The sequence below is a fragment of the Dufourea novaeangliae genome, unplaced genomic scaffold (assembly GCF_001272555.1).
Source record: "Dufourea novaeangliae isolate 0120121106 unplaced genomic scaffold, ASM127255v1 scaffold7, whole genome shotgun sequence".
Lineage (NCBI taxonomy): Eukaryota > Metazoa > Arthropoda > Insecta > Hymenoptera > Halictidae > Dufourea > Dufourea novaeangliae.
Window position 1 is genome coordinate 2,184,593 of NW_015373896.1, and position 27,976 is coordinate 2,212,568.

At 42.9% G+C, this 27,976-nt stretch overlaps 2 protein-coding genes across 5 annotated transcripts in view; one reads left to right on the forward strand and one right to left on the reverse strand.

Annotated features, from left to right (window-relative positions):
- LOC107193371 (rho guanine nucleotide exchange factor 10) overlaps window positions 1-27,976 on the forward strand; it is a 44,019-nt gene that overhangs the window by 11,388 nt on the left and 4,655 nt on the right. For 3 of the 4 annotated variants that reach the window (XM_015582793.1, XM_015582795.1, XM_015582794.1), the window contains 2 exons: window positions 27,030-27,246; window positions 27,588-27,825. In XM_015582793.1, coding sequence (XP_015438279.1) covers window positions 27,030-27,246; window positions 27,588-27,825 — 455 coding nt within the window. Of the gene's footprint in view, window positions 1-17,882; window positions 17,910-27,029; window positions 27,247-27,587; window positions 27,826-27,976 lie in introns of those variants that run through there. The other variant, XM_015582796.1, reaches the window with a different exon arrangement.
- Window positions 1,543-7,515, reverse strand: LOC107193372. Its single transcript, XM_015582797.1, has 5 exons — window positions 7,402-7,515; window positions 5,597-5,690; window positions 3,394-3,496; window positions 2,322-2,647; window positions 1,543-1,930 (listed from the first exon to the last, which is right to left on the reverse strand). Exons 1-5 carry the CDS (start codon window positions 7,433-7,435, stop codon window positions 1,543-1,545), a joined length of 945 nt encoding a protein of 314 aa, XP_015438283.1. The 5' UTR covers window positions 7,436-7,515.

The following is a 27,976-nucleotide window of genomic DNA, read 5'->3' on the forward strand; positions in this document are numbered from 1 at the left end:
TTCGTATGCAGTGGTGATGTTGCATGGACCAATGGTACAACGTGATTCTTTTTAACCCTTTCGATACTTTGAGAGACTACAGTCGGTCTTTACGAAGTATCTTGTACGTTAAACAATTCTTAAACTGTCGAAGTAGAGTCAATATTAAATTCTATTGCGATCAGGATTCCAATGGACGTTTGTTTTCTTGTTTGGAGTATTACTTGTAATTTAATACTTAATTTAATTTGTTATCGAGCAATCTGTTGGTGGGGCGTCAGGTGTTTAGCATGGAATCTTTGTTTTGCTCTTCTCTCTCGCAAAAAATCAGGACGATAGCGCGTAGAGATTGTAAACGGAAGAATTGTAAGGGGGAATCGTGGGCAGATGTTCCGAAAAGAGCAGCAGTCCTTCTTGGCCATATGGTTTCCGGGATCCCATCGAGATTCTCGAACGAGACCAGGCCTACCCTAATCTCCGGGACTGAACTCGGAGGGCACTCGACAACCGTGGCCGCTTTAAACAATACCGGGCTTTGTGAGTGACCATCGGATGCTTCGATTTTTCCCGGGAATTTCAAGGTGAAGTCGTCGAGTTTAAAATGAACTTTGTGCTTGTTCATACCCATTCGTCGAAGATTCGATATAATATATCGGTTTTGCCGATCGGCATAATGGGGATGCAGCTTAATGGAATTTATAGGAAGCTCATCGTCCATGGGAACCTTACGAAATATTTGAATTTTCAGATTTGTCCTTGAATTCGAAACGATATATATATTTATTAAAACGTATTACAGACATTTCTTGTGTCGCGACAATTATGGATTGAATCGAGAAATTGGATAAAATCGAAAATGGACGAACATTAAAACTTTTGTTCATTGTTATTGATCCCCTTCGGGAAGTCTTGCGTGTATGTTCTAGAGAAAAGTGTAATACCGCTTGTACTCGATAAGAGATAGAATGCCTTATAAAATAATTACTCTGGGGTTCTTATAAAAAGCATTCAAACATATATACAGGGTGTCCCACTTAAACCTTTCGGGAGACATTTGCGTGTAAACTAAGGTTTCAAATGAGACACACTACATATACATATGTATATGTATATATAGAATAATAAGAACTGTTATATCAAATAACTCGTTGCCTACTGTTTGTATCAGAAAACGTTTTAATGAATTATGTAGCCTTTTAAGGAATGCTTCGAATAGATATTTTTTTACATATCAAGGTGACCTTCAGTTTTGTCAAGGTCAGTGCATCTTTTTCTAATACCCCGTTATTGCCAATAGAAGGACGAATTCAACAACCTATAGCATGATAGTATTTAAAAAAGAAGGATGCATTGACCTTGAAAAAACTCAAGGTCACCTTGGTATCTAAAAAAAAAATAAGGTACAATGAAATTAAATTGCATCCATACGATCAGTCCCGTAAAATGCTGTACAATCCATTTAAACGTTTTTTTATACAACTGATAGGTAATGAGTTATTTTAGATAGTAATTCTTATTGACTTACCCTGTGTATATATGTATATCTACGTGTATTTAATAGTGTCATAATTTATTGGCAATACTCTCGACGGCGTGCATCACTCGGATCATGATGGATCTGTTCTCCTCGTCACGTCGCTTAATGTACTCGAAGATCTGCTCGATACGACGATCGGTCCATGACTCGTGATCCTCGCGATACGGTGCAGCCTGCGTCCGCCTCGACTTTCTCGGCCTTTCCTCATCCTCGTTACGCGACTCGCTCGCTCGTCCTTTCTCTCTGGTGGAATCGACCGCCTGGTCGGTTCCTCGTACCCTCGATAAGTCGTTGGAACAGTCCGCCTCCGACGTGATTTTTTTTATCGTCAGCCCCGTGGCGCGTGGTAGTCGTGGGACGACTGCTGCGCTCCTTGCCGCGCGTTTTCTTCTACCGTGATTTTTGACGGGTTGCCTGTGAACAAGAATCCACGTGATTGTACCTCTGGTTTCATCCAAACGTGTAGAATCATCGTACATATCATTTGGAATTTTTTCACCTGGAAAAAAAGATCCGCGACTGCGATTTCCTTCGAATATTAACATTCGCTATTAGTTCGCGAGAAACGGTACGTCAAAATCTATAATTTCTTCTAATTTTACGAAATTCCTCTGACAGAAAGTTCAATCGTATTGTTACTAGATCAGAAACGAATTCGATTCATTGTTCATTAAGTAACTTAAACCTCACAGTTGGACCGACTCAGAGACTCGAATAAGACCATAATGTTCCTCTACTTACCAAGTGTGTTAGGTCCATAATAATCGTTTCGATGCAACAATAAAAATCTTTCATATCCACCTACCTGGTGGCCTCGTCCGAAGGCACTCTCTCGATCTGAACCGAACCACCATCCCCAAACGTTCTGATCCTCATTCCAGCCTGGAAATCGGTAGTCGGACGACCCTCGATATCCGGATTGGAGGAGAGCAACGGAAGCGCGTCCACCGAGGAAGTCGGCTCTTCCGGTGTCACCGATACGCAAAGGAATTCGTGGGGATCGATGTACTCGTCGTGGTTCGGCGTGACGCGATCGTGTACGCCGCCTAGTAGCTCGTCGATCGCGGTGTAGAACGGCCAGGAGACGTCGTCCGCGTTGTTCCTGTCCCCGTGCACCGGGTTCCGCAGTTCCTTCAAACAGCAGATCGCTGTGGCTGATGCATAGTAACAGGACCAGAGCCAGAGGCGAGACTCGGTCGTGCTCGATCGTGTGTGTATGTGTTTGTCGATCTGCACACGCGATTCGACGCGTTCCTCGCGTGCCGCGAGTTTACCGATTCTTCTCCCCCTAGTCGCCGTCCTGGATCCCCCAATGGATCTTTCGGACACCGATATACGTTACACGACCAGGAAACGTTGTTCCCTTCCGGGAACGGGTTTACCGTGATCGTGTAAAGTCTAGATATATCGTGCACCCCGATTGTTTACGAATCCGAAACGAAAACGAGCTATACATTGGACCCCAATAAAACCTTTAAAAACGGAAATATAGTGTCTGACGTAAATTCAGTTCAGTAAATTAACTAATAAATATCTGAATTTTCATAGAGATCCACAGTCTAGTGATCAACTCGGTTACAAAGAAAAATGTAAGGTTTGACTATCTCTAGTTCCTTTCGGGTCTTATAAGGGAACGACAAAAATGGCGCGAGAACGCGTGCTTTCGGAAGAATCCTCGGATCACATCGTAATTCTCGTCTCAGGCCAGTGCCCCTCCCGAGACTTTATCTAAGCTCGAACGGGGGAGTACGTTTATTATCCTTCCACGTAGGAGGGAACAGAAACGGGGAGACGGTAAAGCAAACTAACGCGCGCGCAGATAAACGAGCAATCCGTGGTTAATCGCGGGATAATAAAAGGCATCTGCCTCGTCTCACTTTGTATTGCTGCAACAGGTTTGACCATTTCTTCTTCAGCACCCTGTAGTGCACGTTAGCCATTATGGTGGGAAACTCTTCTCGCATTTGTTGCAAGATGTATCTACGAAAATGAAGAAAAGAACATGAAATCGCGAAAAAAATCAGATGCCGAATCTTAAGATAAGAGTATTTTGCACAATAAGTGAATAATAATTAATTCATTATTATTTATTCACGGACCACCTGTCGATCAAAAAGACCCAAGACACGAATTTAAATTTTTCTTTTCCTATCGCCACCTGGCGGAGAATTTCGGAAGCTCTAGACGTTTGAGCATCTTCAATTGACAGCAAGTGGCGCACTATTTCCGAGGCGATAACGAGAAATAACATGCAGCTGTTCAAGTGTACAAGTAATCTGAGATAAGTAGTCTGTGATTAGAATGTAGAAGGGCTATTCAAAATTTTGTTGTACTAGATATCAAGAAGTTTAACTAAAACCAAATAATGTAGGGAGAGTGCAATTACAAGACACGTACGCTTTCCACTTGCCCAGTTAACAATATTGAACTCGCTTTGTTGCCGCACAACCCTACCCAAACGTGTGCAAATATTTTCGCGTTACGACGTTCCGAGAAACGAACACTGGGGACACTGTTCGCCAGGGGGAGAATTAAATCGGCCTATTGTTTTGCTCTTATCACAGACGAGAGTACGCGTCTCGCGCGATAACGAATCAAACCGAAGACGAATAAAGTCGTTGAATAACGGATGCGGCGATGCTTTATTGCTATTCCCTTGAACGTTTCCGTTTCCGTCCCCCTTTAATTCATTACTATTGCACCAGCGGGATCATCTTGTGTATCCGAAGCTTCACGGGTGAAGCAAATATATACTGGCCAGACCTGCTGTATCGCAACAGGTTACTCAAAGTTCACCAATTTCCGCGGATTAATTTACAATAAGAATGCAAACAAAACATTCTTGTTCGTTACGAAAGATTGGTAGTAGAATAAAAAGCGTAACCTAACCTATAGATTGAATACGATTTAAAGTAGTTTTTCTGTGAAAAGGATTCAAAGTTCGAAATTTTCCGAAAAAATATACTTTTATCTCCTGAGAATGACAATATGTAGTCCACAAGAAATATAAGATTTGTTGTTTATACATAAGGGTCTATAAGGTGCACGCACAACGCCGATGAGATAAGCCTAATATTTTTAGTCACGTTCCATCACAACGGTGCGGCAACAAATGTGTTTCGCATATATTTCTAAAGAAACCATTTAGGCTATTTATGAAGTCACGGTTCCGGACTCGTTAAACGGAACCGCGGACGTGTTGACGCACGATCGCATTTCAGATTCGAGTTACGGAAAAACACAATAATATGTCTTCTTTTTCTAATATCTCTGCCCCTTATTTCGACGTTCCAGGGTTGTTTCATCCGCCGCGCGGATCCTTCGATAAATAGTCCCCCCTTTTTTGGGATTCACGCGCCGCTGCGGCTTTCTTCGCGGCAGACAGAAAAGGGGGTTATGTTCGGCTTTCTTGCCGTCGGTTAAATCCCAATAAGGAAGTAAAACGTGACGGAACATGAAACGAAGCAACGCGGCGGCATTTAAAACGCATGAAAAACGATCGTTCGCGGTTTTTTTGGTTGATGTACACACCGCGCAGATCTATAAAGATGAGAAATACCGTAAACGAATAACCTTTTCTTCCTAGCATCTCCTTGGCCGGAGTGCAATTATGCGATATGACGACGGTTACAACTATGATGGCGGAAGCGAAAGATAAATAAAAAATGGGAAAATGATTTTTTCTTCGCGCAAAGCTTACCCCTCGGAGTAATAAATTTCAAAATCAGTCGGATTCGTGCACATGAACGTGAAATATATTTGGATTAAGCCTGATAGGAATGAAAATTTCAAGTACAGTATTGCCTCAGTAGTCGATCACGGTTCTGGCACAGCGACGAATCTTCGAGATTCCGCGCGTAATATTTTACAATCGAAAATGGTGAATATCAATAAACTAGTAATGAAATCTGGAATTTCAACCAACGGTCAAGGAAAAATGGTTCTTCGACAATAAAAAAGAAGATGTTTGCGTGCAGGGATACCTGAAATCTTTTTTCAAGATCATCCCAAGCCACCCCCCCTCCCAGTGTACCAGGCTCATAATTACATAGAGAACAAACGTTCAAGATGTATACTTACTCCCAACCTGCCTGGGCGGAATATTTGCGGCCGGTGAAGAGCTTTCCGTTTTCCTTTCTCAGCTGAATGAACCGGCAGGTGAGATTCTCGGTCCCTGTGGACATCGGCAAAAAGGGAAGAAAATGGTGGGGGGGGGGCGAAGAGTGTTTTCCCCGGCTGCGTGTGTGACTCTCGTGATTATAATCACGTGTACCCGCGGTTACCATTCCTCTATTAGACGTTTATTATATTCGTCGGTGGAATGCCGTCGTCTCCGCCGGGACCGAAGAGACCGGTCACCGTCGGTGTAAAGATAGTAGGAGGAATAACAATTTCAACCGCGCGCAATTTAATACCGCGGGAACACGTGTGTGTCACGGAGGGACGACGCTACGCGCATTCCATTAACGGCGCTCTCCGTGACTAATATGGCGGTTCTCAATTAGGTCGATTTTTGAACGATCTCCAAATTACAGACAAAAACACCGGAATAGCGCGAAACAGTTTGTTGTCAAAATGGCACGCAGGGCTAAAATCTCTGGGTTCGACCCAATTTCGATATACTTCAAAAAATTTGTACACGTTCGCTTGTACACAGTCAGGTTATACTGCAATTTTGCCGTCGAGAAATATAACATTTATTTGTTCAAAAATATGCCGTGCAGTTAATAACAGATCAGAAATAACAAAAATAAGAATTTTATTATGCAATTTGCATTTTATGTCTCGCGAGAAGAATGTATAATTTTCTACCGCTTGTAGAACTAGTGTAAAGTGCAGTATAAAGTGTAATACAACGTGTCCCCTTCATTAAGTGTCAATTATGAAGGGGCTCGAAAAATAACGTAAGATTACAGATTTAGTTGCATTTTGTTTTGTTTAAAAAATAATGCCACCGACGAAATTACAGTAATAAACGTGAAATGAATGCGGCTCTGACAGAGAATTGCAGTAATCGCCACTGAATATTACAAATACTATTTCGTCGCGGTATTCAACGCTCTATAATAGCGTGTAACATTGCATAGTACTTGAAATCATCGTCGTTAATGATCGCTTAGGTTCACTCGATGCGACGTTAATATATATATTTTAACAAAAATCACGGTAATTCGATAATAACTGTTCCTATTGAAATTCAAAAGTATTACGGAACACGATCTGTGTTAAACGAAGGACGATGACAAAGTTCAAGCCGGTACAAAGCGAGCATTAGAGCGATGATGACGCAAGAGAGGACACGGGCCGCGACTCGCGCACTTACGTATCCACAGTGGATCTACGTAGCAAAATGGTAACAGTTGACTGACGTATGCGTGTACGCGGGACGATTAAAACGGGAACGAATAGAATACCTATCTATGAGATACATTTACAGCAGTTGTACGATCATTAGACTGTGAATTATATCGTATTTTACGTCACGCAACACAACCAACGAAACAAACATTAACAATGACTACAAAAAATTTTCAATTCTAATTTCAACTTCACACCTTATCGACGGGAACAGCACTGGATTATTCACAGCTGATGCTGGTGAGAGTAAAGATACATACAAATCTTTCGTGAATTCTCATGTTCGATGGAAAAATAGAAAACGTGTTTCATTGAATTTTTAAAGTGACACAAGAAATTCGATAAAAACTAACTATTAATTCTGGTGCGTTTGAAAAATGGATGTCCGTTTGCATCCACAGTCTAGCGATCAGCAAGCGTAACACGACGCGTCGGTAAAGCACAATCGAAAAATCCGTGTACACGTGTTTTTGTCGATGCACCCGAGCCTCTCTGTGTGTTGTTTATCCATACAAGCCAGAACTCACATCGAAATTTCGTCTGCTGTGAAGCCTGCGTCATGTCGACCGTTCCATACGAATCTACCGTGGACGCGATCGCTCGTGTGAAAGCTTCTCATAGTCGGGATTCTGATGCGTACTAAAATCTAGACCTGGTTTCAGTACTCGCCGCGGAACTAGAGGGGAGTATATACGTGGAACAGGCCAGGCTGTGCTACCGCCGTGGTGGAAGCTGCAAACATAGATCTCTGGTGGGGACCGCGGATACTTAGACGGTATATACGCGAGTCGTTCTGTCCGTGGGACAAGGCGGTATAACCGGCCGTTCTTTGGCTGGACGCCAAGTAAGAAAGGAAAACAAACCGCATCGCCATCTCCCATTAGAGCTACACAACACAGCTCTTTTTCCTCTTGCTCGGCCAACTCGTTCTCGCCACTCTTCCATCCGATACGCACTCTGTCTTATCGACCAATGCGAGATGCGTACCCGAGTGTGTTATCGATCCTTTAATCGATCGTTAACAGGGAACACAGAGGTACACACATACGTCACATTCTATCTTATGAAATATTTCTTCGTCTTGTGTCTATCATTTCTAACCCTTCTGTGAGAATTTCGAATGTAAATTCTGGTAGGCGGCATGTGTCTCTTTTAATAGACCGTTAGAATATCATGGAGTAATGCGACGCATCGAGTACAGTGTTGCCAAGATCGAAGTCGAAGGGAATTTCCATAAATACAATTAACTCCTAGCCTTGGCCATCTGCCCCTTTGGCAACACCATTCAGTCAACTTACGTATGTATTTCGATCTTGGCTGAAACTTTTATTCCTGCTAGATGGCTCGCTTCTGACTGTTTCGTAGAATCCACTGTGAAAACGACTTTGCAGAAAAGTTTTTCTTTTTTCCCAACCGTTATTCGGTCTTGACACTGCTGGATGATATTTCGTGGGTACGGGTGTTATCGGTTTTTACGAGGAATAGTTTTGTTTTATGGAATCTTTATGGGAGCATTTATCACGCGAGCAAACGTTCAGTCCGGGTTTCCGGGGACAGGCGTTCCACACGCACACGCAATAAACACGACTTCCGAATCGCATCGTATTTCAACTATCTAAGCATTCTTTGTGTGTCAATATATTGCTTACATCGGGGTTTCTTTGTGTCACGAGTCACGAATAATGCATTTCTTCGTGCTATGCGCACTTTAACGGTAATACAAACTACATACACATTTTTCGTATATAGAGAACCTACGTGAACAAAAAATTTATTTGGTTCGATCTGTACGCGAACGTACATTCAGATAACTTCACGCGCAATTCGATCACGAGTTCCGTTTTTGACAGGAGATTGACGTGTTTAGATTCGCGGAAATATCTAGAAATACAGTCGATAATTTCATTCTATTGATCCGTAAAGATAGACATAAATGTATCTACACCCACGCGTGTAACTGAACACCACAGAAACAACCGTCTACTGTGTATAGTAGAAGAGGACAGAATTCAATTTGAAATTTTTCCCAAAGAATCAGTACAAGGTGATCGTTTCCAATGTCCCAGCGTTTCCAAGAATTTTTCACATTTCCAACTTCCCAGAACGCAGAAACCTAAGCATACAATTTTCAACCGTGGTCCAGCTGCCTCACGCTTTTTCCGTTCAACAATACCCCTCAGGTCAGAAGATCGTGATTTACCCAGGTCCGTTTCAGGAGCAGTCGAAGTTCCGGCAATCGTGTCTAGCCATTCGAGGTGGCGCCGCCACCCGGCCGTTTCGACGAACTACTATAAAACGTTGAATCTGTCTCTGTCTTTCTCCCACCGAACAACAATCGTGTCCTCTCTACCTTCTCGTTTTCTCTCTTCTTCCGTGGCCACCACGCCACAGTCACGATCTTCTCTTTCATTTTCTGCCATTCCATCTGTCTTTGTCTCTCTTACCACCTTTGTCTCTTTCGGTAACCGGCTTAACCGTCTCTCTCTTTCCCGTCCGTTTTCCACATTCAACGTCCATTATCCTTCTCTCTCTAACTTTCTCTCTCGTTCGCAGCTTGCAGCACCCTCTCTGTTCCATTCTCTCTTTAGTACCCGTGCTGGTCTCTGTTCAGTCGGACGTCGTAGTCTCGTATACGTTCGTCCCGTTCTCTCTCTGTTTCTGTCCTCTCCTCCGTGCCCTTCGTTTCCATGCAACCTCCCTCAGTGCGTGACGGCTCCGCGGGCTACGGAGAGCCAAGAGAGTCTCGACGTGCACGCGGCCATGTTTACTCGGTCCTCCTCGGTGGCGTTTCTTTGTCGCGCGCGGACAGGACGACGCATTCTTATCGGTGCACAGAGCCGCGATATTAATTATGCCCGCGGCCAGTGATACCACGTGTGCCTTGTAATTCGCTGTGCGGGATCGTTTTTCTGTTTCCCCCCTCCTTCGGGACCACGCCGCGGGAGTGTCGTGTACCCGTGAACGCCGGTTTGAATCGTGGAACAGCTCGAGCGTATGTTTGCTCCGAAGTACGGTATCCACGAGCACGTTGCGAACGACGCGAAACAAGACGACGGAGGCCTGTGCTCGATCGAGAAATCGTCGTTGTTTAACCCTGGAGCACGAGACGCGAGGAGAATCGTTCGCCTCCGCGAGATGGAGGAACTGCATAATGGTGTCATCTTGATCAAGTGTAAGTTTTGTTGGTATATCTCGTGCCTGTCAGTCCTCCTCCTCCCTCCCGTGCTGACCAAGAGTCGACGATATACGGTCTCTCCGCCGCGGTGTGATTTCGCGTCGGTGGTGTAGTTATGCCCGGTGACGGCGTTCAACCAGAAACAGAACGTTCACCCCTCTGTTACACGGCCGGATCTAAATTCCTGAGCACACACAATTGGCACACAGTGAATTCGTCGCCGTCGCTGCGTTTGAACCACGGCTGTGATGCGATCGTGTGAACGACTCCTGATAGCGTGTGTGTAGTCTGTGTATGTGGCGTATGTTTCTTTTTATGGTATCCTTGTGTTGTAATTATGAGGATAATATATGTGTGTAAACACATGTGGGTAGAAAGTTTTCTTCTTTTTTTTTTTTGTTTTCCTTCGGTGTAACAGTGAGATTTGAATTGGTGAAGTGGCTCGATGTAACGGATTCGCTTACGACATATGTCGATCATTGTTCCCCCCAACGGTAATTGGCATCGGCACAGTTGCGTGGAAACTATGAAACGCGCCCGTATCGCCGCGCGCGCGGCGTTCACAGTTTCAGGACAGTGCCCGTTCCGCGTTCTTGATGCACATCGTCCCGTGTGTCTTTTTCTCACTTATGATGGATCATCTTCGAGACAGATCCATGGTATTCTCGATCACGGAGACCTTTTGAAAATTAAGGAATTCTTAATAAACGAAAGAAAGGGTAAACAAGGCACGAAAATGCCCCCCTCCGATGTTGATCATGTGCGGGGGAACAGTTATAACCTATAAATAAGTTTGTAGTAGCCTATTACTAGTAGAATTGTCGCTTTGTTCAAATTGTCTCCCTTAACGGTTTCAAAATATATTCCCCGGAAAACTGTTTCCCTCCGCTCCCTTCGCCTCACGCGTACATATCTTCTTGACTCGTAAACGCTCACGTGCGATGGATTTTGTAATTTTATTTTCCCCCGAGAACCCCGCGTCGTAAATCTTGTAGCAACCGACCGCAAGGCACCAGGGACTATTACGTCGCGAAGACAATAGTATATTGAATGAGCGACCGTATGTTGCATCGCTATTGCATTCAACGATTTCGATGTTTCTCATTGACGAACGGGAAAAAATGTGGTCTTGGGACATTTTCGCGGTGGAAAGTACAGGGTGAGTCAGTGAAACGGGAAAATTTACATGATTGATTGCGCTACATCGGATAATTATATGTTTTGAAATTAATGAATACACGAGTTATAAAAAAAAAAGTTATATTATCGATACACACGTATGTATATCGAGAATAAAATATCGACATTATCGGTATCGACACTTGCAATTAAATTAGAAGTAATAAAATCCAAAAATGAAAATAAATCATTTATTTAAGCAAAGATATTTTACTAAGGTAGAAATTCTCAGGTAACAATATGAAAAGAAATTGGCACCAATCGCAAACTTTATGGGAAGCCCGCGATTGGTCCATTTTCCTTACGACCTGTTACGTTACGGCAAATTTAGCGATTGTGTCGAAATTTATGGGTTAAGTATCGATACTGGAATATATTGTCATATTAAATATCGATACCATATATATATATTTGAATTGAAAAGTATCGATACAGTATCGCCCATCACTACCACACACCGTAAAAACCGCGTTCGTCTTCCGAACGGTTAACCCTATGTTTTTCATACGGAATATCGAGGCGCGGTATCTCAAACCGGCACGCCTCCTATGATTCGGCTTCCGAGCATGGTAGAACACACCTGTGACGCATCGACGTAACGTAACGATTGGTCTTAAGTTTTTTCAGGGACTGGGTGGTTCGGTCGATCTGTTTGGGACACCACCATAGCCGGTTCGTTTATACGATAATTTATGCGGAATGATGTATAGGCTTATAAAATCTCGGTGACCAATATACCGAACGTGTTTAGTAGATCGCAGGACCTGTTATTTGACGCGTGGGCGTGCTTTCTCTCTTATAAAAGTGTAGATTGAAATGTCATGCCGCGGCGGTCGGTATTTCGCCGGTTATTAAAAATGGCGCCCGTTTGTATTTTCCACTCGCTCATTGTCCACGCCAATGAACCGGTCGAGATAGTGAAAGGGAACAAATGGGTACTAATTTGTATCTTTCGAAACGACGCGGATAATTGTACAGCGAACACGTCCGATTGAATATTCATATACATGAATGACACATTGTCGCCCCGCCCCCCACTCTGTACGAGGAGTGCGTACACGCTTCGTCATATTCGTCAAGCAGTGACCACGTGGAGATGGCTCAGCGGACTTATTGAAGCACACACAGCACACTCAGGCCCGGTTAAGTTTTTTGGAGCCCATGGCTATCAAACACCTTCGAGAGCCCCCTTGCTTGAACAGCGGGGGATTGTTATAATAAAACACGATAATTCTAAGTAAAATTAATTACTGTTGAGTCATAACGAACGCTTGATTGTAACGAACAATGCTACGTTATATTTTAACAACTTTGGTCCGATTTATTTCTGTAATTTCTAATTATTTCGAAAGGGGTGGGGTAAGCCCCCCTCCCCAATCCAGCGCTGGACACAGTTGACTCAAACGTCTCACTCCCCACTACACAAGAATTGTCAGTTTCCTTCGACTCTCATATGATTCATATCGATACAAACCTGTCAAAATACTATTTCGATCAGAGAATCGTTGTATTTCAAAGGAAAAACGATATTTCAGTTAGCTGACATTTAGACTCGAACACCTTCGAAGCGTGGCCGGGATCGTGTTACACAGGCGCTGTTAAGGCGAAAGTAAGCGCGAACAAATCTGCACGAGAGTTTATGTACGGTTGTCACGAAAGAGTACAAAGAGAGAGAGAGAGAGAGAGAAGGAAACATAAAAATCGGTGCCGAACGAGGGAAAAATGGGACACTGACCGTGGACAAGCGTTGCGTGTCTACGACCGCAAAAGGCAATTCGTAGCGATAATGGCGGGGCGGCAGAGAGATATACATATATGTAACCCGATACAACCTGTGTCACACGCAGGATGCGAGAGAGCCACGTCGATTTTCCTGAAAACCTGTTCCCCCGCTGACAACAGCTTTTCCTCTCTCCCACAGATATAACGTTAACAAAGTTCAATGCCTCTGAACAAAAAAAAAAAAAAAAAAACGAGAAAAAAAACACCTTTGTTCGTGTTCAGATTCTAGTAATTTCGTGTTTCTAAATCACAGCTATTACCGATCACAGAGGTGTGTATATATTCATCGTCGCTTCTAGCTTAGAAACGCACATATGCTTCCGATCTCGTTACGAATCGCGCGTTGTTTGTAACGTTCGTCGTCGTCGTCGGGGTCGTCGATCTGTTACGCAATAATAACCAGCGTTCCGCGTTTCGTTCGTGTAATACCTGCACGGAATGCGCGCATCGGGAGACACATTAAAAGATGAAAAGTCGGGTGTCCGTTAACGAAGTGTTGCATGCACAGGGGGTGGGAGGAGACAGTCTTCGGCGCTAATCTCGATTATGTGTGTTAAAACGCGCGCGAACGGTTAAAGGGGCGATGGAATAAGTGAACGACTCTCGGCCCCGTAGTCGAGGCGCAGTAAATTCGGCTTCATGCTAGCGAAAAAGGAAGTATTCCCGTGCCGATGACTCCTCGAATCGTGAACTCTGTCGTCAGAAATAAAGTTAGTGGGGAGCACGTGTGGTGTCACTGTAAAAAGAGCTGGTCTCTCCGTGAGCCGCTCACACGACTACGTGCTCGCCGTTGCGCGCTCACAATGAGCATTCAAGTGGCCGGGGCGCTGTTGCCAGACGTTATGTTAGGCCCACACTTGGGATCCGCGTATCTGGTCGTTTTTAACTAATCGACGCATCCTAAAATTAATATCCACATTAAAACACTATTATTTCACCGGTTTATACGTGCTGTGACGATTATTGACGTACAGTGTGTGAAAAAAGTAAGTGCACACACACACACACATATACAGACTCCTCTGGATTATTGTCTGGAACTCTGGTCTCCGCTGGGACAATGATCTTGTAGGGAGAAATGCTTTCATATCTTCGTAAATTCGTTTTTTGTCAACAATGTATGCGCTTGACAGGTTCCACGCCCCCTTCCCTAGTTCTGGGAATAATGCCTGGACAATAATCGTGTAGAACATGCCAGACGATAATCGAGAGGAGTCTGTACGCTGTTTTGGAGATAATTTTATAGAGGTTATATTGTACAAATTGCTGTTACTTTGCTCTGTTTGCAATTAGGTAGCAATCTCTCAAGTAATACATTCTTTTTATCGTCGTATTCTTTAGAGTTGAGATACTTCATCCATTTATCTGTGGTGTTACTGGGTAATAAAGGGAGGTGTATCATTCCTGAAACGGCCTTGTATACTTTCTCCGGAGGGGAAATTGTTTCCCGACGAAAATACAACAGCAATTAATCCTCCGTACCTGTCAGGACACAGAGAGGGAGAGAGAGACAAATGACACGAGCAGAGTTAATTGGACATGCAAGTACAATAGAATTCGACATACATGGTACACCTGTGACGCAACGCGTTTTACAAGACTCTTCCGGAAAACAAGGACAGTGTACACGGTGTGTGTATCCTCTGTTTAATTGAATTGTCCTCGTCGCTTAATTACGTCCCCACCCTGCCAGTTCGCTCAATGTTATTCGTCAATGTCAAAAATAAATGTTTATCCAACATTCATTTTTATCTTTTGGACGACAGTCTAACAGCAATATTTACGGTAAATATTTTATCGCGATCAGAGTCCACCAACAATGCAAGCAAACGGTATTCGGTACCAAAGGCACCACCACTCATGGTGTGTGGGATGCATCGTAGAAGTTCCAGCGTTCCGTGCGAGAGGAACGGGGATCGTGTACCTGCAGTTTGTTGTGCATTGCCGCGTTGCACCTGCATGGTATGCATTATCCGTTCGGTATGCCCGTTCCTCTTATTTCACCGACACTCAGCCGACGGATTCATTGATATAGGGAGAGGGGGGACGTGCACAATCAAAGGGGGATGGCGGTGGTTCCCACTTCTATTTTAGCTGAAAGGAGGAGACAATATATGTGGGACGTAGGCGAGCCCTGCGTTTCACGTAGGTGTGTCGATACGAGGAGGGCAAGCTTAACTAGTTCGGTTGACGGCATGAATTGTCTTGCAGGATTTCGAGCGTGTGTTCTCTGTGCATGTGGCCCCGGGTGTTCACCATAGAATCTGCGCGCCCGCGTTCAAGCATCTGTTCCTGGCGTAGTATGTGTGTGTGTGTACAGTTATTTTGTAGAGTGCACTTCGCGTGGACTTCATTGAGCATCCGCAACAATATGGGCATAGCAGTATCTCTGGGTTGTTTTTAAGGTGGCTTCTGCAAATTTTTAATAATTATAAATTTAGTTGAAAATTAAGCAGAATATTCTTAAAAGCTTCAACTTTCGATTGCTACCAAAAAAAAAACGCAAGGTCAACGGTAAAATTATTGAAAAAAGATCACCTTATGGCTCGATATGTTTGCACATGTTAAAACCCCTGGGGAGTACGGATCAGTCGAATCCGGTGGTTGAGTCTATCGTGACCCATAGATATATACCAACATCTCGAAATATTCTCTTTTTCGCTGTATAAACAATTTCATGATTGTAGCTGGCGACGGGTCCCTGGTGACCCGGTCATGGGAAGGCTAGAGTTAACGACTGTTGCTCTTTAAATAATATATATATATATATATATTTATTATAATATAAGGACCCAACCATCGTGTTATACGAGGGTCACCTGTAGCCGTATGGAATATAGAAAAAATACACGGTACTATGTAAAGCTAAAAACGTAATATCACGTTCGTACAAAGAACATGGTGACACAAAGACCCCGCTGTATGTACCGTGTGCTCGTTATATCGTGACTTTCGTGTTCCAGACACAGGTCGTACAGTAATGGTACCTACACGTAACTTATCGTTGCACCTGCACACGGTGCTTCCTGTGTGTTTAAAAGTCTATGTTTACCGAGGACCTAAACCGAAGACGAAACAATTCCGACCCCGTTGCACCTGGCTGTAAACCCCTCTGACGCTATCGCGGGCGATAAAACGAGACCCATCGTGAATAACAGGACGAAAATTCGTAATGGCACGTAATATACATTAATCCATAGGATACCGGAACCTGAAGAAAAATATCCCAATCGAGGGAGAAACAGAAATCTTAACATTGGTCTCGTGGAAAAATCGAACGTATACCCGGTTCTGTTCCCGTTTCTGTGAATTACGATACGCCACCCGTATGCAAATACATGCAGGAAACTGTTTCAAGTAGCGTGTTGTTCGCCGTGGCTGTATGTATACAATATACCTAGTGCGTAGGATTAACAAATAGGCTGGGAGCGCAAGTGATAAAACGCCCCTGGGACCATATTGCCCCCGATGTGTGTGCCATTAACGAGTCACTTGCGGTAAATTGCACACGCTCGCGGACCGATATCAATCTGCGCGACGATAAACGAACGGCAGGACACAGATAGCCAAGATTTCGTAATCCTTGATATGGAAACTTGCGATCCACTGTGCAACCAATTTGAGACGACAGTCTAAGTAGTAAAACAGAAGTTATGCAGGTTATGTTCTGGGTATCATTTCCTTCGTGATTTCCTAAGTGATCGATGTTCGAAGGGGGCGACAATGGTGATTATTGACACTTTTTAACACAATTTCCTTGACTCTACTATGGAAATTACTACTAATTTTCCCGATTGGCCCACGCAAAGCCGACAAATGTTCTGCATGACCAACACTTGACACTATTATGGGTAAGATTCTTCTGTGATCCACATGATTGTATAATACTAAATCCACTTTGCATGACCCACGGAGTCGGTGTCAGATCATTATCCACCGACTCGATAATCCGTTAGCAATTTGAATACTTGCCCATGTGTGTGGATTTAGCGCGTTTCTATCGAACCTGGGACCACTGATGAATCAGACCTGTCCATGAAGTCATAGAAGCCCACGTGACTGCCCGATATAATCACTGCGTTTCCTTCGATAATACTCCGCTTCAAAGAGCATGAATATTACCGGTTATAAATACAAATTACGAAATACGAAATTGTCAAAGTGTCCCACCATCATTCGGGGCTCGTTAAAGATTCATTTCCACCCTGCGCGCTCGAAGCGGCCCGAAATTCACTACATATACATGCGCGACGCGGCACAGTGTCATAACGTTCCAGACACTCGGACGCTGATGGTCAACGGGGAGAAACGCATGCGCTAGTGCTATCGCGCGTGCATCACCGACAGAGAGAGAGAGATAACCAAGCTCCTCTCCGTCCATCTGTCTCTCCCTTCCGCGAGAGAGAGAACGAAACGGCGCGCGTGGGTCGTCTGGTACATATACATACAGAGAAGAGAAGAATGAGCGACGCGCGCGGCTCGCGGAACGGATAGTGTCGATCGTGTGCTCGACGGATACGGTTGTTCTCTCTCCCTACGGTTCGAATTCGACGCGTGTTTACGTTTCTATTCGGCGAGAAGTGATCAGCAGTAGCTCGTTTGAACGGTTGCAATCGGGCGAACCACTGCGCGGTGGTCAAGTGTATCGGTAATTTGAGATTATTCGCCTTCTATCTTGTTTGGACGACAGTGCGTCTGGTGTGTGACATCAATGTTGACGTCTAGTGACTTCTACTGTCAAGTTTTCACGTGAAGCCTCCAGAGACGCTAAGAGGGAGAATACACTCGGTCGATTTGTAAGTGAAGCAATTGCGGAGTTTCGTGTTTGTTGTGATCAGTTGGAGGAAGGACCTAACACACTGCCCAGAGGGGTCGCCAGGTGGTGTTTTTCCAGAACCGGTCAGTACGAGCAACCTAGGTTTCGGATGTGTCCGTGTGAAGTCGAGAATCATTCCGATAGTTTCGAGACACTAGTAGCGTTTCTTGCGTCTATCTCTTGAATTAGTCGCGCAGAATAATTGAATTAGTCACCCCCTCGAAATTGTTGGACTAGTCGCCGTAAGTGAGAACGATTTGTGGTGTGGTTGTTTGTTCAACGGGATTCGTCGTGTGTAGCGTGGGTGGTTAGGTTATGACTCGATTTATTGGCAACTACGTTTTCACGGTGAAACTCCATTTATTGGGAGAAAATTTCACTCGATACCTAACTCATCGACCCTCCGTGTAGTTTCTGTTCTTCGAACTGTCGTCGAACGTCGTGTCGATTACATTGAACGTGCACTGTTAGTAAGTGTAAAGGTTAAGGTGATTTGAAAACTTAATGGCTCAGACTGTTCCTTTCTGATTTACCGTTAAAATAAATCATTGACAATTTGAAGAAAAAAAATAATGAAAGTTTACACAATCGTAAGGAAGGTATGTATTATTCTATCGTGGCAGAACAGCTTTTTAGGTTTCCCAAAGTTTACACTCTAACGAAGTGGGAATTGTGGACACAATCGGTTGGTCTTTTTTTCCTCAGTGTATTTGCTTTTGTGAAAAAGGGTCGATTGGTTAGCTTGATGGAAACGACAGAGGACGGAGAAATTCTATTATGTGTGTTATATTGAATCGGACGGTTATATTTTACTCGATTCTCAATTCTGTCGGACACAAAACAAAATTGAATAGGGGCAGCATAGCTTCGAGATAGGAATGTCAGTAGTATAGATGTAAACAGGGAGGTCCTTTTCATTTTTAGCTCTCTTCAATATCCAACTATTGTAATATTCACACGGAAATTGAGATATGCAAATAATTTAAATAGTTTTATTCGAATTTCATCTTAGAGACATGAACAAATTGTTCCTGTACAGTCACTCACGAAAGTCATCGTACACCCCACAAGGAATATCACTTTTATGAGATACATAATTCGTCTTTTTCTTATTTGTTGAAATAGTTCCTATAGACCAATACCTTTTTTTAAATAAAATAGTCAATATTACTTCATATGTTAATACATGAACATTTCACATGCAGTTATTGTTAATTTAAATCTTGTATTATTAATTTCAATTTTTTTTAAATCAAAATTACATTTTTATGAGGTGTATGAAGATTTTCTTCGTACCGTTTTGCTTTTAGAGATCCAAGGACTTCAAACGTTCTCGAGAGCACTTATCGAACCAGGGTTTATTCTTCCACGTCTATCAGAGGGAATGTACCCGGATTCGTTTGGAAAAGGGGATAAAAAAGAAATCGATGAACATTCCCGTTCGTAAAAGAGCCACGTGTTTCGTTATGCTCAACTCGCTCTAGTCGGATCCGTTTGTACTCCACTCGTCCGTGGCCCGCCGCGTGGGTGGACCGCGCCGATACGTCCGTTTTCAAATATTCGTGAAAGTCCCCCCCTATGTGTGTTGCAACGTGACACAGAAAAAAAAGTAATTCGAGTGTTCAGTGAATCGGGCAAACGAGTCGTCCTCTGTCGCTTTTGGAGAAATCGAAGGTCATCGAGTGTTTGTGTTCCTTTATTCACCATCCTTCGTTACCCCCTTGCTTTCGATTCTCAGTTGTTTCTAAACTATCTTAGCAGTGTACATTTTTCATTAACAAGTTCGCCGCCAGGATGATCTGGTCACCGTCGTAAATGAGAAACGTTCGTTTTAGTGGAACAACATTTATGTACGGGGTGTCGCATTTGAGTGTGACGCCCTCAATATCTTTTTTGTGAAAACGCACAATATATTTTATATGTAACTTCAATGGTACCGACCTCTTGAGGTATACTGGCACATACGTATGTAAAGGTTTAGTTATTTTCACTAAGAAATTGCTCCACAAAAAAAGTATTCTTCCAATTGATTGTCGTTAATATTCACAAATATATTTTAATTATATACAGCCGAAGAATAAAAAAATATTGTTTCTGGTCCGAATAAATTCGTTCCTGAAGAGGTTAAGTGGTCAGTATCCTGCAGGCATTCTTTTTTTTTTCAAATTTTATTTCTTCCTCAAAGTTTTTAAAAATGTACTATATTCGAGAGGTTACACTTATAAGGGGTCACCCTGTATAACCTCGCAACTCCAAATCCGTTGAAATTCAGTTTTGCAATATTTTTCGTACGGTCGTTCTCCTTGGACGTCTCCTTGGCTCTCCTACGCGTGTTCTCCCCGAGATTGAAACGTCTCTTGGTGATAATTCAAGTGTACAGAGCCTATGGAGAGAAAGAGATAGGCTTACGATAAGATCAGGCACGAAACCGGCACGGTGGTTCTCTCGTCCGGTTTATCACCGACCGGCCGCGGCGTTTTGCCCGTAACATTTATCACGAGAGGTTCAGTGAAACCGGGAGGAAAACACAATGCGTCGATGGTCTTTGAACGAAGGAGAGGGGGGAGGGACTGTTCGTGGAATAAGGAAAAAAAAAAGACGACTCCGTAGATCCCCTGGACCGTGACGGGATAAATCATCGTTCGCCACCATTGGCAGACGGCTCTCGGTCATTACTGTCTTCGGTGATAAACACCGACGACCAGCCTGGAGAAAGACACCCCTTCTGCTGTGAGTTCACTTCTCTTTTGCTCGCGCGCAGAAAGTTGATTATCGCACCGCCATGCATTGTGCGGCGCGCTAATCGAGAAAATCATGCTCAATAAGAACGACCCACAAGGTATCTTTCAAAGGCATTGGAAATCCCTCATTTGCCCCTGAAACGAAGGGTTAGATACGCGGTGAAAATTTCAAATTAACACTAGAACTATCCAACCTGTCAAAAGGACGGATTGCGGGTTTATTTTAGGATTACTGAAATTATAATAGTGTTTTAGGCGAAATTTACATGGTCATCTAATTCACTACACATTTTATGTTATACTATAGTACATTAAATTGTTCTATATAGAGAGTATATTACTATTTATATTATACAACTGAATTTACTATACATTCAGTGCTGGTAGTTCTAGTTGTTTTTTTGTGAAACACTTTTCACACTCTAATCTATGTTCACCGATTTTCTTTCCTTCACATTCTCTGCCGTAAAGCTTACGAAGAAGAAAAAGTGCTCGCTCCATTGGCGGATTGTATCGTTAGAGCACACGGAAATCTCTGTTTACCATTTTCGTCCCTCGCTACTCTCTGTGAGATATTCCGAGTTCTTAAAGCGACCGCCGCGTCAGCGTCGAGGCCAACTGACGTGTCGAGTGACCACTCTGAATGCGTTGTGCGTCGCTCGTGGCGGTTTCCGGTTCGCGGGGAAGAAAGGATACTGCGCGCGAAGCGAAGATTGCGTCCCCTTTTTTTTTTCTCTCCTATGAGATGTTTTTATCCTTGAGCGTTTAACCTTACGTTGCCTGAACCGGAGGGGGCCTGATATAAATCTCCTTCGCGTTTTCGTACCTTCCCTTCTCTAACCGAACAGACATCTAAATCTTCGTATGTATGTCTCGCGACAAAACACCGGCTGTGATTTTTTAGGTTAGGTCAATCGACCGGATTTACCTATCTTCTTCGTTCAAGATCATGAATGAACCAGCTGTATGTGTCTTGTGAGTGTCGTGTTATCATTTGCTGTTAGAATATATCGACTTCTTTATTGCCCCGAACGAGGAAAAAAAAGAGTAAACCAGCGATGCAGCTGCGCGACCAGTTGCAGGCTCTGATAAATCGTCGTCGGTTTCGTCGTTTCCGAGGATTGGTATGTCTGTCTATATTGATAGCCGATTTTTATTTCGTCGACACCCTCGAGGTGACGGAAATCTATTTGATTACGAATGCATCGAGAATAATTGGTTTAACGGAACATGTTTTTGCATTTTCTACGGGATCTCGATGTAATCAATTGCGTAACTCGGTTGAAATTTTCTGTAAAGGTCACTCGACAGATATTGCTGTACGTTGTATCACTGTTTGGATAGCCAAAAGCGATATAGACGAAGACAATTTACAAACACAATTCCTTTTTTGGCTAATAAGAAGGAAAAAAAATACAGATACTTTACGTTCAAGCCGATATTAATGTGTAAAAAGCGAGAATGTACAAAGTCCAACAAGCACCCGTTAGAGGTAACCCTTGACGTGACACAGCCCGTGTGTGTCTAGCCTCGTCTTAACCATTTACGGGAAAATGACGCAACGCCATCGTCGCCGCGTCGTACATTCATCTTCCGCGCGATTGTGAGAGAGTCGTTACACATTTTTCAAAGTCGCGTCACCGCGCTGTGATCGCGATTCCTACATAAATCTCTCTGACAACCTTGCGGCAAATGTCAGCCTCGCTATGAGGATCGGACGATAAGTTCAATACGCTTGGTTATTTTACCATAAACAGATTGTCTCCGAGGACAGAGTGTTATCGGTGCGCGTGAAAAAATTCGTTCCATCGTGGTGGCAAGCGGCAGGGGGGAGAGAGTCCTGACGGCGTAATGAACCGTCGAGGAAAATTGTAATAATCGTCTTAGATGACCATGAACGTGATACTTGCGCACTGTTTTTCTTCTTCTTTGAATTTCTCGTCGGGAAATCGAGCTTCGATCCTCGATCTCCTGCAATATTCATGCCGGGGGCTGGAAGTTTCAAACGGTCGACGAAACGATGCACACATTCTGATGGATTATACGCCGGGGAGGTTATGTAACCGCGTGCACCATGCAACATAACTAGTGTGGCCAGTGGCTAATTCCATTAGGATAGAGATCCAAGGTTCAGGGAACATCGATAAAAAAAAAAGCACTGACGTGTTAGTAACGGCTGTGCAACCCTGGCACGATTTTTATTAGATAACGTGTAGCCTGGTTTTTGAAAGATGATCCGGTATGTACGAGTTCACTTTGTACCAGCGGTTAGGATAATCTGTTAATCCTCTATGACACGGTGTGACATTGGCGTCAGGCACTTACACGTTTATATCATCGTAAGCTGTTTCGTGTATGTATATGTATATATATTTATTTATATTAATTATGACATGGAATTATAAAAATCATTTTCAACTCCCCGTGGGCAAACTGGGTTGTATATGTCAAGCCTAGTTTTTCTTGCTGTTTTAGGCTTTCAAAAAATTATGAAAAAATTGTGGGTTACTTACCAAACTCTCTACTATCATATTACAGAATCCTTCGTTAAATCAAATGTTTAAAACTTTTTCCAATAACGGTAAAATTTCTTGAGAAAGTCCGGGAAAAATTGAAATTAACTTGAGTCGTCAATGACCCACATTACGTACAGAGGCTTAATATAAACGTTAAAGGGTGTAATCGTTACAGGCTATAATCGTTTCTTCTATGTTAACCCCTGAGTTCCTGTGGCCGGGTCACTGGCGACCCATAAATGAGTCACTTATTTCTTAACGCAGTACCAAAGCAAATATCGTTTTGTCCTGTTTTTGTGAGTTTTTTTTCTCAGTCTCGATCGATCTAGTACCGAATACTGATTATACATGAAACGCGCGTCGGATCGCAACGTAATGGACGAAACGTTGAGTGAATATCGGCTGCTCTCCGGTTATACTACGCCTGATCGTGGCGCTTTCTAGGGAGCAATAAATAATCGTTGCCTGCACACGTAACACAGTTCGATCGTCTGCGCGCAATTACGGGAAGCCCTCCTCTTGTGAAACGTTGTTCCCCGAGGCGTGTCCATTCATATTTGCCCTTGAATTTTCCTCGAAATCATAATTTAGTATACATATATATGCAGTATACATATATTTTAGTATAGATATATATACCTGTGGCCTTGATCTACTCGACAATATAGTGAAGGAGGAAGTCATATGTATATTTTTTGCAGTATTTCTTTCGCTTGAAATTCAAAGCTAAATCGTAACTCACGGCACGATGACCGAACACTGGGTCATTTGAGACCCACAACGAAAATATCATTATGATCACATCTACAGATAGAGTAGCTACATTTATGTTAACATATACACGGATATGATATATGTGCCTCCGTTGCATTACATAAACCAAGTATCTGTCCGTTTGTTTATATTCTAAGCAGGCTGGTGTGTACACTTTGCACTCTGAATGTAACTGGATGTCGTAGGTGATACATGCTCATATTTGCATCGATCTCACCTCGAACCGCCTGTCAGACAAATGGACTTTACGCTTTCGTTGCCAGTGGTAAATGATTCAGAACACTTTAACAAATCTGGATTTGTTTTTATTTAATTTCTAATTGGACAAATACTTTAGCAGATAGAAGGGACAATTTCGGTCGTGTCGGTTCGCGTGAAATATGGTCTGCGAGAACATGAATTCCCAGAAACGGTGTAACGATGATAGAAACGGATTCCTTTCCGCATAAATCACATAAATTACGGAACTTTAAACTTTAATGTCCGACGAAGAGTGTGCAGGTCGACAGTTGAACGTTCAAGTTGTAACATCCTCATTGTACTGTTGTATTTGCATAATACGCGTGCTGGGTATTATAGGCGCTTTTCTATACCTATACCATTGTCACAGTCTTGTAGGGTGGATGCACCCGTAAATGAACACGTACCAGTGAACGAATATTATATATAAAAACGAGTCTACGAGAAACGTCCCTTGTAAGCTCAGTTCCCATACACATTACTTTATATATATTTAAAGTAATTTCTCTGTCCCTTGAATGTCGCTATAAACGGACTCCACTGTACATGCTTTTTGAGGACATTTTATATAAGTGAAATTTGGGGAGTCTAGTATATAATATAGAAGTCTGTGGGTAGAAACGACTTTTCCTTCGTCGAAGCATCATCATTGTCAACTAAACTTGAACTTTAGGAACCTTTCTCCCGCGATTAACGAGTCACGCGGGGCGATAGTGGCGGTCCCCTACGTGCGGAAGCGGTAGGTTCCCCACGCGCGTTGTCGGTTTTATTGGACCTTCCGGCGTGCGTGTCGCGCGCTCAAGTTACTACGGCGCGTTAACGTTGTCCACAGGGTGACTATCTGGTTAACGCGAGTTCGTTCCGGTGTTGTATCGTACGGCTCCCTTTCCCACATTTATAAACGGACCCATGGAACAGTCTCCTCTTCGTTTACTAGTTTCATGTGTATATGGCGTAAACAAATGATCTCCGTTTGTTTCTCATCCCAATGGAAAGCATTCGTCATTGAGACCGCTCTGTAAAACAATAGTGCTCGTGCAACGTAAATCGATGAATACTTGTCGAAAAATTTCGTTTATTAAGGCCCCTTTCCACTATTGCATACCTAACAGTCCTTAGAAGTGCACAGGTAGGGGACAAATGACTCGAAGTGATTCCAAATTCGAAGTATATCCGAAACTATGGATTTTTCGAAAAAAGTTGCAGAATTATTTTTTGAAGTTTAATCATTGCACTTTCAAATAGAATGCAGTAAAAAAAATAAAGTAATACAGAAAGGTGTTTAAAGTGAGGGTCTTTTAAACAATCAATATTCAAGACCAACTTGAGATTCTGGGGTCCTTTATCCCCCAGATACACTGGAAGTATTAATTATATTGGTAATTATCCTGCGCTTGGTCGAGCGAAACTGAAACCACTGACGTGTCCGTTTATCTGGGTATTCGGTCGAGAACGTGGGAAACATGGGCGGAGTAATAAGTCAAAATGTCTTGAATCCTCAAAATAATCCGTGTTTCAATAGGATTCGGTGTCTCTAGAACGCAAGTCCCTGAATCACTCGCCAACCCCTTAAATTCAACCTGGTCAGTTTATTTCCGTATGAAACTCAACTACGTGGAGTAATGGAACAGCTTTGTCAACATTAAGTTCACCTCGCATGCAAGTGACTCACCCCAGGGGCACCCTTATCTCTATCCGCATTGTCTCTAAACGCGTTTTATTGCCGGTTTAATGATTTTCATGAACGACGGGAATGCAAGTGGTTACATGCATACGTGTTTGGTGTTTTTCCGTTAGTTGATTACGACCGATTGAAAAACTTCCACGGAAATGTGTAAAATATATCGCAAAAAGAATTATTTTTTGAATCGGTCAATTCTGCTCGATATCGTAATAATAATGCTTCTTTGCCAGTTTCGTCCCGTGCTTCTCGAAATGCAACTATTTTTTACAATTTTTTTTTCCAGTAATTTTTTTACAATTGTAAAATTATAGAATAGTGGTATCAATTGTTAGGGATGACTGAGATTTCTGCACCAAGGAAGTGACACAAGCAGGTAGAGACTCTTCGAATTGCGAAATCGATTGCAAGATGACGTTCGTGCGAAAGACTCGGAACACGTGTTGCGAAACGATCTCGGGTAGACGCATAATTTTCATCATTACGGGTTAATTGTAATTGGAATTTCATTAAAGAAACATTTTCCAGCAGTCATTAGACGTGCACAAGCTTTTTTTTTCTTTGATTCTTTAACACACGTCGACCGTGTTTTTTTTTACCCTACACTTTCGTAGAAATAAAAAGAGATGGTCGCCTCTTGAACCGATTGACACACGTTGTATAAATAGAGACTGTCGTCTTACGTTTAACGAAAATATAGTAACATTAAGGCGTATGGTAATAAGTTGACTTAATCTCGAGGAGTTCAGCGAATGTTGCTGTTGCTCGCTCTTATGAAACCTGTACTGGTTTACATTAGGGATCCACGATGTCATGGCTCTTCGGTGTCCGGGCAGAAGTAATTCTTTAGCGCAAACTTTTGTTCTAAATATTATTCAACTTTACACCTGAAAGCTTTTGTTGTTCTACAATTAACAACCAACAGATTTCGATTAATATTGTATATAGATATAGCAACAGGCAGCCATTTTCAAATGTAACAAGACCAAGTCTAAAAACAAAGATGGCTGCCAGTTACAACATCCGATAATATATATCTGGCGGTTACTCGCTTTACATAACCGTACTATGTCGAAACAATCAATTTTTTCGGCCCAAGACATTTATCGTACAATCAGACCATTAAGTATGTCCTGTCGTATAAGCAATAAAGATTCGATAAAATTCGACGAAAGCGTAACGGAAACGAGAGTACCCATCCGCATCCTCCGAGTCTCGCGTCTCAAAATGGCGAATATCGCTTGATTTCAGATGAACCACGTTCAAGGTGCAGATCATGGGATGACGTAGGACCGACGACGAAAATGGAAACTGTCGGGCAAACGCACAGACAGCACCACCCGTCCCTGGAGGCGACTAGGTCCAACACTTCGACACAGTCCGCTCGTAGCGAGGACTCGTGGTGCTCCGCGTCCGATCATGACCTCTCTTCGGACGACGAGAGCGAGAAGAGTAATATCAGTATTAAGTAAGGGGCTGTTAAAATATTCTCCGTTTGAAATTCACGTAGGTCGACTTGTATCATTCCTTTTTCCAGTTGAACGACAAATCATAAAAAGGGGGATCTTGTGATCCCTAGTAGTATTATCAGGTCTATATAACCTGCAAACGGTTATTATTTTACTTTTAAGTAATTTTTAGTGACTATGCAGCCCACATGTTCCAACGTTATCAATGTTTAATTTTAATTGGAATTTTTTTATTTAAAATTTGCTATTTACAATTTTTTGTTTCTGATTTTTTTTATTGTTTTCAATTTTTTTTTATTATTTACAATTTTTCCAACGTGGCGATTATATTTCGTTGCAGAAGTAACTGTCAGTTAAGGAACACGTTGCACAAGGCGAGGACGCTTTGCGACAAGTGGAGGTCGCAGAACATGCGAGTGAACAATGCTGACCCATTGGACTCGCCTGGAAACCACGGAAGACTATCAAGATGGTTCAGCATACGACGCGGCTCGACGCAACAATACGACGTGGACTCGTCGGACACGGTGTCTCTCACGAGCCCGATCAAGACACCTCAGATGCCGCAGCTTTGCGAAGTAATCGCCGTTAGAGATTCTTTCGAACCTTCTTCTTTCCCGTTAGAAAATATCCCCTGATATATAAAATACAACCTTGAGTGAACACCTCGAGACAAAAAGAAAAATTTCTTTTCGATCATGGTACACTATATTCAGGGTGTCCCACCCA

What these genes read in the sequence shown, in the direction of transcription:
- LOC107193372 (XM_015582797.1), bottom strand. Translation starts at nt 7,435, where the DNA reads ATGACGCAGGCTTCACAGCAGACGAAATTTCGAT. An exon ending in TCCGCCCAGGCAGGTTGGGA is followed by an intron (nt 3,497 to 5,596) that starts GTAAGTATACAT and finishes TCATTTTCGTAG; the next exon opens with ATACATCTTGCAACAAATGC. An exon ending in ACCTGTTGCAGCAATACAAA is followed by an intron (nt 2,648 to 3,393) that starts GTGAGACGAGGC and finishes TGCTGTTTGAAG; the next exon opens with GAACTGCGGAACCCGGTGCA.